Source organism: Netta rufina, assembly GCF_964035555.1.
Source record: "Netta rufina genome assembly, chromosome: 5".
NCBI lineage: Eukaryota > Metazoa > Chordata > Aves > Anseriformes > Anatidae > Netta > Netta rufina.
In genome coordinates, this window is record NC_140128.1 from 56220469 (window position 1) to 56233309 (window position 12841).

The following is a 12841-nucleotide window of genomic DNA, read 5'->3' on the forward strand; positions in this document are numbered from 1 at the left end:
TTCTAGCACAACTTTACTTCTCTGCCATGCAATCTCACACTCACCTAAGTAATTCCTAATTATCAGACCTACTTCTCATCCACCTTATTCACTGAAGTGCTGGCCAAGCAAAACTGAAAGCAACAACAAGGTCACAAGTGAGCTTTGTGAAAGTAACAGTTCTCCCTTTTCACGGCAAAATTCATCAGCCCTGGATCTCTTGCCCAGGAGTGGGGAGAATGGGTCCATTCTGCACTGAGTACCTATAAAATAGCTCAGCTGTTCATGCTCTTTGCTATGTTGATAGATATACACAGATACCACAATGCAAATGTTTACAAAAAATTTGCATATTCTATATGAAATAAATAGCACAAGTAAACTCTAATACTCAGAACTAAATAGTATACAATATTAGGGACCAAGTTATGCTTATAAATGCACAAGCATTGCTACTGTGAACTCAACTTAACTGCTTAGTACGCAAGCTTCAGGAGTTGCTAGCTAAACTACACTTCAGGAAGCCATAATAAATGATGGTCATGCCAAAATCTAAGAATAAATAAAAAACACAAACATTCTCCTCCATCCCTTCAAATGGTACACAGGTTTTTACAGATAACATAATGGTTTCATGAAATTCGTTAAAACTGTCTCATAGTAAGTATCATCTGGAACACAGGTCTGTATGTTCTAAGCAAACTCAAAATCAGAGTGAGAACAATAGGTTTGTCAGCACAGTGACCACACATAGCAAAAGCAAAGACAGCAAGAGTCTGTACTTGGACCAGAGCTACATCCACCCAGAATAAAGTGAGAATGAGAGCAGCTTTATTAGCAAAAGGGAGGAGAGAGAGACAAGAGGGACCGGACGCAGCTCCAGTTATTACTGTTGTTGCAGAACAATATGGAGGAATAGCATAGATTCTGTAGCCTGGTCTTGCCAGCACAGTCCTCAAAAAACAATCACTGCCCCAAAAGCCAGTGATAACACAATGAAATTCTGCTAGCAACAGCAGGTTACAGATTGAGCTGCTCCCTGCATGTGCAGGACAGAAAGTTTGCTATGTCAATGGCACGTGGGGCAGTTCATTCTCTGTATCCTCATATGAATATTCCTACTGACAATTTTTCGTTGAGAAAGTGGGTGATTCATAAGTACAACTTTTTTTCAGGAAAAAATGCATCTCTCACACTCAATACTCTGACTCAATATCAGCTTGCACTACTGAATAATAGAACCTAGATCCTGCCCTGGAAATTTGCTTATGCTTTAGATCATGGCACTTTTCTCATCTTGCAAAGAGGTTCGTGAAGAGGATCTTCCTAGCAACAGCTCCTTCTCATGGATCAGGCTATCTAGCAGGTCCTCCTGTCTGTAGTTGTGATAAACCTTCAGGAAAGCCAGTATGGTAATTCCCAGCCAAGTCAGCCAGGCAGCCCAGAGACCAAACTAGAGAAGTAAAGAAATGACAAATATCAGTACTGTTTCACAAAGACAAAACCACCTGTCCAGGTGAAGATCAAAATCTCACCTAGACGAAAACCCATGGAGTCACGACAAGATATGATTTGTGAGCTTCTGGCCCCACTTCTCAATCCCGTCAAGATATTCTGAGCTTAAAAGGAAATAAAGCTTTAAGTAGTAGGAAACTTGATACAAAAAATACTAGGTTTGATCATGAAGAATTCTGCATAATCCACATGCAGCTGCTGAACTTCCCCAGCATCTGATGTTCTGGCCATCCCAAAATTCTTGGGATTATTTCTCTTCCATTACTTTAGAGTTGCCATATGTCTTAATACTTTTTCCAAAACTTTCTTCCTGAATCCTGTGGGCCTCTCACTACCCACAGAGAAATATAAATTTCAAGGTGTTTCCATCCGGAATATTGTTGAGAAAATCCTACCAATTGAACTGTTACTTTCTGGGGTAAGTGGTTCACAGTAGCAGGAGCTCAAACTGCAAGAGAAACCCAATCTGACACATCCTAGTTCCTGGTGACTCATATATATTTGGCATATGATACCTGAGCTTAAAGCCTCGGATCTGCAGTAAGTCCCATCACTGACTTAGTCACTCTTGTTTAACTTTGTAGAAATAATTACATTTTGATTGGTTCAGGTACTTGAATGTTGGCCTCCCCCGTCTCAGAGGAAGCTCATTTGTAGTAATGTAAATTTCTGCTTTCTGGCAGAAATTCCATTTTAATTTCATTATACTGTTAGGGAAAAAAAAAAAAAAAAAAAAAAAAGGTACTTAAATTCACATATTTCAGGTTTGACATACTGCTTTTTTATTATTTCAAAAAATAAAAATAAAAATGGACAAAGAAAAAATCTAGCACTTCCGGGAAGTAGCAAAGCTGTTTACTTCAACAGCCAATTTAGATAAATTAGGGCCACTGTTATGTAAATGAGAGTTTGAGTTCCTATATATCTGATGCATTTTAGTAAGGCCCTGCTGAAGGAATTTATTGCACTCACAAGGAAATAAGTTTGCATTTGCTGGTAAATCTAGTCTATTCTTGGATTTTTCATTCTGCTGATTGAATGAAACTTATTTGCCCTTCTTAGACAGACCCATTCTCATGCCTTCATCCAACTCTGCTTACTACACCCCGGTTATCAGAAAACAATGCTGAAGGATTTTGCTCCCTGCTTGGTTCTGTTTTCAAAGTCTCCCTCAGGCTCCCCTTTGTCACAACTACATTCGCTTTTGAAGACAAATGGTGTTTCCCTGCAGCTGTTATGCTCCCAGACTCCTCATGCTTGGGTATTTTGCAGAGCTTAAATGATGCATCGTTCAGGCTAGCTCTACCCAGGTCTGGAGGAATGTGGATTAGAGTGGAGATCACCATCTGGCAGGATATATGTATAGATTATCAGCTGTCCATCCTGATATCGCAGTATGAATGATTCAAATTGGCTACATGCAGGTGTGTCTGGGATGGGTGTCTAGATGCCATTGCTGGGTACAAAACCCACAAAACTAGCTCATGTCTAAGGGTCACAGTTGCCTTCAAGGAGTGTCCCAAGAAAGGTAAGGCTTCCTCCCATGAGGGACAACTGAAAAAGCATGTGTATGGGTGCAGCCTGCATGGATGGGGCTATCCTCCTCAAGGGACTGTGTTAGTATGTGTTCACATGCTCAAGTGCTCAAATCTCAGCATTCACTGGTTTTGAGTGTTGACTCAGAGCTGGCATATTCAATAATAATATGACAGTCTCAGAGGTCTAATTCTCAAAGATCACGAAAAAAAATCTTTCTAAAAGATAGCACTATTTCATTATTTTCAGTGGACTGATACTTATATGGGCTCAGGGGTTCTTCTTTTTATCCCAGCCTAAACCAGGACAACAACAAACTCATGGAAGAGAAAACTAACAGCCCCACAGTCTGCTGCAAGTCAGCCATTCTCTTCTTATTGCTAACAGCAATAAAGAGCTCCAGGACACTCAAGTGTCCAGGACACCCAAGCATTCACAGAACTCATGCTTTGCAGAAACAGTAAATTTTCCATGATGAGTAAGAGTCAAGTTTTGACATATCTGTGTTCAGAACTATCTGTTTTGAATGTAAAATGCAAATGTACCCATTCACGATCATCTTGATTCAGCACATACTAAAGTCAGTGGAAACATTCCCATTGATTTCAAAGGATCGCATTTCAGCTCCAACAATCCCAGATCGATGAACAAATGGAAAGTGAACTGGAAGAGAACTGTGGCCTAGTCTGACCTACCTGTGCAATAGCAAACTGGTCGTAGAAAGCAGAGTTTTCTAAGTTCAGTTCAAGATCTATATCCTGTAATTCTTCACAGCTACCCAAGGAAAGCATTTGGAGGGAAGAAAGAAAGTTATTTCAGAAGTTCCAAATAGGCAAACAAAGCATAAAATGAAGCAATATCTAAGTGTTTCAAACAATCACAATGGCACATTCTATGATTCTATATTTAAGTCATTTCACTAATTAGGTTGCTTGCAAATCTTCTCTAAAGCTTGAGTAAAAGAATCATGTAAATACTTTATTTAAAAAATGATGTGTAATTATCTAAATGATAACACCAGTCTTCCATAAAGTGGAACTGTGATAGTTATTATGAAAACAATATACCTAAGACCCTCTTCTCCCACTCCCCCAGAGCCTCCCACTTATACACATCTGGCATCAGCCCAGCTTGGTTGCTTCCCCCTCAATGAAACAAAGTGTATGAGCCTCCGTTACCTTTTGACATCTGACATCACCAGGGAAAGCCTCAGAAGAAGGGATTGTATGGGTGTTTTTGTTTCGGATGCTCCAGCAAGGAGACGGTACTCTGATGGTAAGATAGAGGCTGCCTACAGATTTTACAAATAACTTGGACTTTTACTGGTGTGAAAAAAATCCCAGGATTTTGAGGTTGTCTTTCTATCTCTTGGTTGATTTCTGCAGCCTCTTCTCTGTCCTTTTCAGTGCTGTCGGTCATCTTGGGTTCTTATCCGAATATTCGATTAGGTGTTTTTTGTAATGGAATTTTTAACCGAATATTCGAATAATTCGATTAGCGTTGCAGCCCTAAACAGAACATTTACTATGGCATTTTACAACATATGACAATGTGCAATATAAATGTATGCTTTAAGTAGTACCTTTATTCAATATCATATGACATAAAATGTCACCTTTTTATTTCTCTTCATTGTTATTTGTTTGATACATAAAATTTACCTCAACCTATTAGTTTCCTATTCAGAGCACAAGCATCGTGAGATACAGCAGAACATTTTAGTGCCTGTGCATTTTGTGCCCTGTCAGAAAGTATCAGACCTCTATATTTTGCTCTTAAAATACTTTCTGTACTGTGGCTTTCAGGGTGTGTGCAGCACAGCGCTGAGGCCAGGTTTTGGGTAACGGTGTGTTGTAGCACAGGCAGAACAAGGGACTTGGCTGCTGTCACACAGGTCAGTGGCAGAGCCAGGACTTCAAGCCAGGACCCTGATTCCCAGGACACCCTACCACCTCCCTCCATTTTTCGAGCCGAATTTCCAAATACAGCTCTCTTTTGGAAATGAAAACTTTGGAATTAATGGTTTTCCTTTGCACATGTTCGTGACTCTTAAAAAGACCATGAAACATGATGGAAAACAGTTTGTTTTGTGGGGAACTAAAAGGAAAAAAGTTTGGTTTGCTGTTTTTGTACCAGATGAAAAGAATTTGGACTTCCATATTCTCCCCTTTGATTACCTTGTGTGTAACAACTACAGTTTGTAACACCACTGTACATCTGTGCATATATGAAAGATAAAAAGAAGAAAATATATTCTTCAATACTAACCTATTTGGCATGCTTCCTTTTTCGGTAATTGCATCACACCACATGTTAAATCCTACACTCACTATAGTGCTAGCAATAAACGTGATAAACACCACAAAGGCGCTGATCAGCAGATTCAGGAAAGCATAAAAGAAAGAGCTGCAATAAAAGGGAAGAAAAATGTAACTCATAAACAGCTGAAACACAACATCAGCAGTCTCTCTAAGCAGCATACACCAGACAAAGATATCAGTTTCCATTTGAAACACGTCTGCTTTAATTAAGAACATCTAATATATTGAAAAACTATGGCTTATGATCTTGAGTTACGTTATCTTCTTTTGTAAGCTCTTTGGATTTAGATTTATTATTTTCTTTAACCGTAAGAGGATGTGGCTTTAAATCATAAATACTAAGTGGCGATCGTTCATACACAGCACGGCTTTCATTAGTTGTAATGATGAAAATCACCATTGTTAAAATAAATGTCATTAGCTCAAATTATATAGTAACTGAAGCTAAAATTATTTCATGACTAAAATGATAATTGGGACCAAAATTGCCTACTAGAGGGAAACTAAAACTAAAAATAAAACAACACAGTACTGATAGTTATAATCATTTTAAGCAATGTAACACAAGGTACTGGCATCATAGGACACGAATCTCAGTTTTATGGGCAATTTGCAGAGCAGGCCAGTTTCTCCTGGGACATCTCTGGCTTTGGTGTCAATATGTTATTTCTGCCAGCCGAATGTCGGTTTACATCAACCCAGTTAGTCTGCATAACCAGAACCAGCTCTAGGCATATGCTAGAGGAGGTAAGGGGTGGGATGCTCAGAGTGGCACCATTAGGCAAAGGAATTGTCCAACCATTTTCCAGCCTCACGAGTTAGTCTTCTAGAAGGATGGACTGGGATTCACTGAAAGAAGAACGGCCCTGCCTAACTCTGCCACTTAGTTCTAGTTTGTGAAAACTTTCTCATTCATCTGGCCAAGCTCTTTGGTACTTGAAGCTGCTCTAGGTGGCACTTGGAAAGTCTCACTATCTAAAAACTGAACATCTACTCTAGGTTGGAGAAAGACTGTCAACTCCAGGAGGAAGGTCATCCGGTTCAAGTTAGATTGTAAGGACAAATATAACAAATTGTCCAGCAGTGCACCTCTCATTGTTCTGGGGATAAAAGGAGTCTACTCACCTCAGAGAGCAACAACAACAAAACAAAACAAACAAACAAAAACAAACAAACCAAAAACAACAACAACAACAACAAACAGACATTTATTTCCACAATTCTCTCAATATATTAAAAGTTGAGAATCTTTTTGAGTCAGTGGCTGAATCCTAGCAATGTTCTGGGCTGGACAATCTTAATTTCTACAGGTTACACATCCTAAGGCATATGTGACCTTGGGAGAACTTCTTTAAAATTAGGTGAGGCAACATTCGCCAGTTGGGCTAGGAATTCTGTTCCTGGGTTGACGTGTATTTGAAGGGATTGTCTAGGTTCTCTCAAAAGTGTAGCCATCCGATCTCAACACCAATGCAAAAGAAGCAAAATCATTCACTTGCCAGATGTGCCCTTACAGACTGCAGTTGGAGCTGGATGATGGGACACCTGACTTGTAGAGGAATGTTGACATCAATCCTATTCTTCTCCTTCAGCTTCACTGGACTGTGAACAGATCAGCTCAATGCTGCAGAGCGCCAGGGTCACCCACATAGCAGATGGAGCTGGTATGAGCACACCACAGTTATGTGTGGTCATTGTCCCTGCCCTGATTTCATATCTAACCTAGGTTTTAAGTGTCACTAAAGCCATATCTACTGTGTGCACCTTAGTACAGTATGCTGGCCTGAGACACAGAAAAGACTTGAGCTGTCCACCAAATAAAATCAGGGGTGCCACTAGAACTAATAACTGCTCTAGAAAAGGAAAGGTTCGCAGGCATATTCGGTGAATTATCCCAGGTCCCTGTCTGCACTCCGCTTCCTGCCCTGCGGTACAGAAGTTTGCCAAGGTCCAGACTCTGACTGTCTGCCAGCAAAGCAGGTCTCAGAGTCGCTCCCAGTTTGCACTGGGCAATCACCATCATCACCACCACTGTGTGTGGGGATTCCTCAGTCCAGGGCATCTTGGTAGAGAGCCAGGGCAGATCTGGCTCTCTGCCTCACATATTTTTCTGCTTAGATCAGAATTTAAAGTTACACATTCCACATTGAGTGGATGTCCCTTAATGGTAAATGCTCTGTAAAACACTCGAAGTAGAAATTGCTTTTCAGCCCTCATTGTGAACTGTCTTAGTTGGGCCTCTATCTTGCAGCTGTGTTGAATAGTTCCAGGCCCAGATCACAGCACTTGGTTTTCCTACTCCTGCAGACAACTCCAGCACAGCCTGCCCATGAGGCAAAGGGTGCTCAGACCCTTCTGAGAAGGATAGGTGTCAGTCCTAATTATCTGAAGCACATAAAGACTAGACACCTTGCTGGGATGCAAGTGCATCAGGACAGCTCACGGTGGAGCTGGCCCAGCAACAGTGGTCCTGCTCAGCAGGGCCAGTAGGGATGTTGTCCTGGGGCTGCCCCAGTTGCCTCTGATCAGAAATGGCATTTATAATTTATGGTGAAGAACTTGAATCTCTCCACCCAAACAGACCTGCTCTCATGCCCATATGAAGTGTTAATAAATGGCTGTCTAAAATCAGAGCAGCATGTGTGTAACCTGCTTTTCAGAGAGACAGATGCAGACCTGGGCATGGGACAGACCTGCCCTCTTCTGAGGAAGCTGCTATTTTAAGCAAGTTCCAGTTCACCCTGTTTTACCCTTCTCTGATGCTCTACAGCTACTCCAACATATAGAGTTGCTCTGCTGTTGCTCCCTGCCACATAGCAGCCTCCTGTCCCCTTTCTTGCCTGGAACAACTCTGCTCAGCATTATACAACTGCTACTGCTCAGCCTAGGGGAAGGAGCCTGAATGCAGCTCCTGAAGAGACAGTTTTCAGAGGCCTGCCCAGCAGTTTAGGACTAAATAACTACATTTGGAAGTAGGCCAAACATCAGACCTAAATTTCACTATTTCACAGTGTTTACTGCTAGTTTCTTAAAAATTAAATAAATAAATAAATAAATAAATCTGATTCTGAACAGTAAAGCTGAAAAAAAAAAAAAAGTATCTGGATATCTGGATTCCACTAATCTTCTATAGGTATCTGATGACCTGAGGAAACTGAATTCAAATGTAGTAAGTCCATGGTTACACTTAGCTCTTCTAAGGTAAGTATTAATGTGGAAATAAACCTCTCTTCTATGCTTCCTATAGGGTGTTTTAGTATTAGGCAGCTTGAGTGTGGTGAGAAAGGGCCAGGGAAACACCCCAGCTACCCTGTCCCAAGTACTACCACACCAGGCTGTTGTACAAGCCCAGGGTTAAGAAACAGCCACTGACTCAAGAAACTTCTAGTCCAAATAGACCTGGATATGAGTGATTTGCCCTCCCTCTGGTAAAGGAAAATGGCTTTCATAGTCTAGCAAGCCACCAGTGCATGCTCCTGCCTTCCCACCTCCATACAATTGGGTGCTTGGAAGACCCCAGAGCACCCACAGGTTGGGTCACCTGTGCCAGGGTTGTACCAAAAGCTGCAGGACATCCCTGGAGAGCTGAGCACTGAGCACAGAACTGCTGAGCTGCTGCCCCGACCACCAGGCCCTCATTCCAGATCTGAGGCACCCTGGTTTGTCTGAGCAAAGGAACCAACTGCTGGAGCAGCCCTGCCGCAGTGTGCTCAGCTTCACTCTCATGTCGTAACCAAGCAATCGCTGTTCTCTGCAATAGTTGCCATGTCCACCACAAAAGCAGAATAAAAATAGGGAGAGAACAACCGACTGCTCCCACCTGCCCCCCACCACGCACAGCTGCATTGGCTCAAGGATTCCCAGATCTACAATCAGGGGAAGGCCTCTTCCTGCCAGGATGTGTAATGGGACCACAATCAGGAGGCACCTGCAGTCCCCAGCCTCCAGCATCACCCCACAACCTGCAGCACCCTTCGTGCCCACCATGGCTGAGCTGGCCAGACACTGCACCCAGATCCCAAAGGGTAGCAGGAGCACAGCAATGAATTTGACCCCCACCCCAAACCCATCCTCTGGAAGGGGACACAGACTGCGAGTACACATGGGGTACGTGTGCAGGCAAAACACCCCCTCACCCCAAACCCCTCTGGGCAACAGGACACAGGTGGTGCAAAGTTCAGTGCTGCACCCCCGAGGCTGCTGCCACCTGCCCCAGCCTGCAGGAGGGGCTGGCACCCCCTGCCCTCCCCAGGGGTACTTACTCCTCGTGCCCTTTGCAGAGGAAGAAGAGGGTCCTCCAGGCCTGCACTGTGGCCAGCAGCAGGGAGAGGAGCCCGGTGAAGATGCTGAAGCGGCAGGCGGCCTCGGGCCCCCACTCCTGCACGGTGAAGCGCTGCCGCTCCACCGTCAGGTTGGCGTTGAGCCACATGCCCTCGGTGAAGAGCAGGCACCGGCCGTGGAAGTCATTGCTATTCTCGGACAGAGGCACCACCACGATGAAGCTGAAGAGGAAGGCCAGGAAGTAGCAGATGCACTGAGCGAAGAGGAAATTGCTAAGCGCCATGTCTGCAGCTCCGCGCAGGCAGAGGGAGGGATGGAGGGAGGGATGCAGGAGGGAGGGATGGAAGAGGGAGGGATGCAGGAAGGAGAGATGCGGGAAAGAGGGCTGCCGGGGGGGAGTGATGTCGGGGGGAAAGGATGGAGGGATGCAGGGAGGAAGCCTGCAGCAGTAGGGGGTGGGGAGGGAGGATGCGCAGTGCAAGGATGCGATGCGATGTGATGCCTCCGCTGGCACCGCCGCTGCCGGAGCTGTCCCCTCCGTCTGTGTACTGATGGCTTCAGGGCTTGAGCAGGGAGAGAGAGGAAGAGGTGCTGCGAGGATTCTTCTTCTTTGGGAAAGTCTGGCTGCTGATACACCCTGGCACCCAGCGGGTTATATAAATCAGCGTCCCCCTAGCGAGGCTGGGTACCACCAGGCTCTCAGCAGGGTGTCCCCTTAAGGACGCAGACACCTGTGTCATCTGTGCTGGTGCCTTTGAAACACAAAAAAAAAACCAGCCTCATCCTGGCTGCTGGATCCCTGTGGGCTTTGGCCCCTATTTCAAAAAAATTAACCAAAACACTGCACAGACACTGACATCAAGTGACCACCCTTGCACACCTGCCCCAGATGGCACTCAGACCACAGCCTACACAGGGGAAGCGTCCTGTCATCTCTTGGGTCCTGTATCTCTGTTTCTCCAAACCCATAACTGAAGCCATGATGTACCTCAAGCCAAAAATCTGGCCAGCAGCCTGAGCTGGTGGCAAGAAGGGTCATGGGTTCCCACCCCAGGAACTGCAGACCCAGCGGTTTTAGTCCCAGACCAGCTCTTGTCCATCTCCACCCCAAGACATTGCAAGTGGCAGCAAGAGCTCACCAGAAGTGGAATAACTTTGTTGAGGCTTGATGCCAGCTAACCCTGAGCTCAAGGAGGACATGGAGCTGAGAACACCAGCCCTCGCTCTGGGCACAGCAGTGGCACTTGCAGGGCAGGGACAGTCAATGCTCACACCATTCCCAGGGACAGAGACACACTCAATCCCAATTTCATTTTCCCATCTAAGTATAACTCCTCTTCCCAGCATAAGACAGTGCAATTCTTCTCCAGTTCCAGGTAAAGCCATTTTCTAACCCAATTTCCCAATCATATTCAGCCTGAAGTGAAAGAGCTCTCAGCCACTTCTCCTTGCCAGGGCTGCTTCTGCTCACTGTAGGCACTGTCACACTTCCCAGGTAGTGTTTAGCAGAGCAGAAGAGGAACTGGGACACTGATTACACCTCACATGGTATTTCAGGCTTGTGCTTCCATCAGGGAGCAAATCAATTATTCTTCTGTGCTGCGAAGAGGTTACAGTACTGAGGCAGAGGCTGGGGGGATTCTCACTGCGTATGGTCATTCAGATTCATTGTAATTTATTTGCAATGTATATAACCTTGAAATCTTGCTCTGTCCATACAGGGAGAGTTGTTTGCTTGTTTGTTTGTGCAGAACCTGCTTCTTGAATAAAAACTTTTGTCAGTTATACCCCTGTTTGATGAAATATGACAGGCCACTTTTCTGATCCTTACCCAACCCTGATCATCAGAATTTGTATTGCATTTTTTGCAAGGGTTAAAGAGCACTGGCCTGACCCTGTGGGGATAGACATGTATTCCTAACAGAAAAGATTTTGCTGATATTTCAGTCTGGATGTAAAGAGGAAAGTTTATTGCTCTTATCCTTACTTCCAGGCAGTGCTGGGTTCCCAAAGGGTTTTGTCCTTTATCTGCAAAGAAATCAGACCTAGGCTGAGCTGGAAAACTCCTTCTTTGAAACCTGACACATCACATTAGCCAGATAGTGTTTTCTGAAGTTAACTTGGGAGGTCAACAGCTACATAAAAGTTCGGTTATTCCTTACAACGGAGCCCACAGAAGGGGCCAGCAGATGCCAAGGGCTCTTTGCCTCTGGCAAACCCAATGCTCAGATCTCACCACCAGCAACCACAGGGCTCTGCTGCAGGAGGGCTGCTGCAGAGGTGAACGTTAGGGTCGCTTGCAGAGCGCATAGAGTTGTCCTTGCTGGTGAGCCAGCTCAAGCTAACATTTCTGTGAGAATTTCAGAAAATACAGCTAGACATTTGCAAATGTTAACAGACATGTAAAACACTGCTGCTCTTCGGAGGGTGACAGCAATTGGAGTGCAGTGCTTGGTGGGGTGGAGTGGCCACACACCAGAGTGCACAAATGGGTAGAATAACCTGTCACTGCCACTCGCCTGACAGCTGCCTGAATTCCACACACTCTTATCTCATGTAAATCCTAAAAAGAAAAAAAAAATAGTTTAAAAAAAATGACACTAGGCAGGAACTTAGAATCTGAAACATGGCATTGTTTTAGTGGAATAAATATGATGGTGTTTTATATAGAAGACTTAAAAAGGTTTTGTGGCCTTAAAATGGTGCAACTGAGGGAGAAAGGTACAAGACAAGGTGAATGATCGTTCATTCTTTTTCATAACACAGGAAATGGAGGGCAGCACATAAAATGGCCAGGCAGAAATTTTAAAACAGAGGAAAAGATGAACATTTCTCACACAGCACATAACTAATCCATGGCACTTATCACAATACACTAAGGAGGCCAGAAATAAATACTATTTCAAAAAGAGATTAGAGAAACTAATAGGAAAAAGCCCTTCAGAGCTCCCCACATGATGCTGGGGAAGTAACCTGCAGCTCAGAAAGCCCCTGACCAGCAGAATGCTGGAGGGTACAACCACAAAACTATTGCTCTGCAAATCCTCCATTCCTCTTAAACCAAGCATATGCAGCTCGCTGTCACTGGAGACAGGATCCCAGGTGAGAGGGTCCTTTGGTCTGACCCACTGTGGCCATTTCAGGTTCCCATGACAATGCCAAAACATTGCCACCTCAGTGCCAGGCAGACAGCCAACCTGGATAAATCA

General features: G+C 44.2%; 1 protein-coding gene across 1 annotated transcript; it reads right to left on the minus strand.

The window, feature by feature from the left end:
* Positions 1 to 1252: 1252 nt before the first annotated feature.
* Positions 1253 to 9915, minus strand: TMEM179 (transmembrane protein 179; the record flags this gene model as incomplete). The annotated part of the gene is made up of 4 exons (XM_084287761.1): positions 1253 to 1432; positions 3726 to 3804; positions 5299 to 5436; positions 9614 to 9915. 4 exons carry the CDS (start codon positions 9913 to 9915, stop codon positions 1253 to 1255), a joined length of 699 nt encoding a protein of 232 aa, XP_084143887.1.
* Positions 9916 to 12841: the final 2926 nt, after the last annotated feature.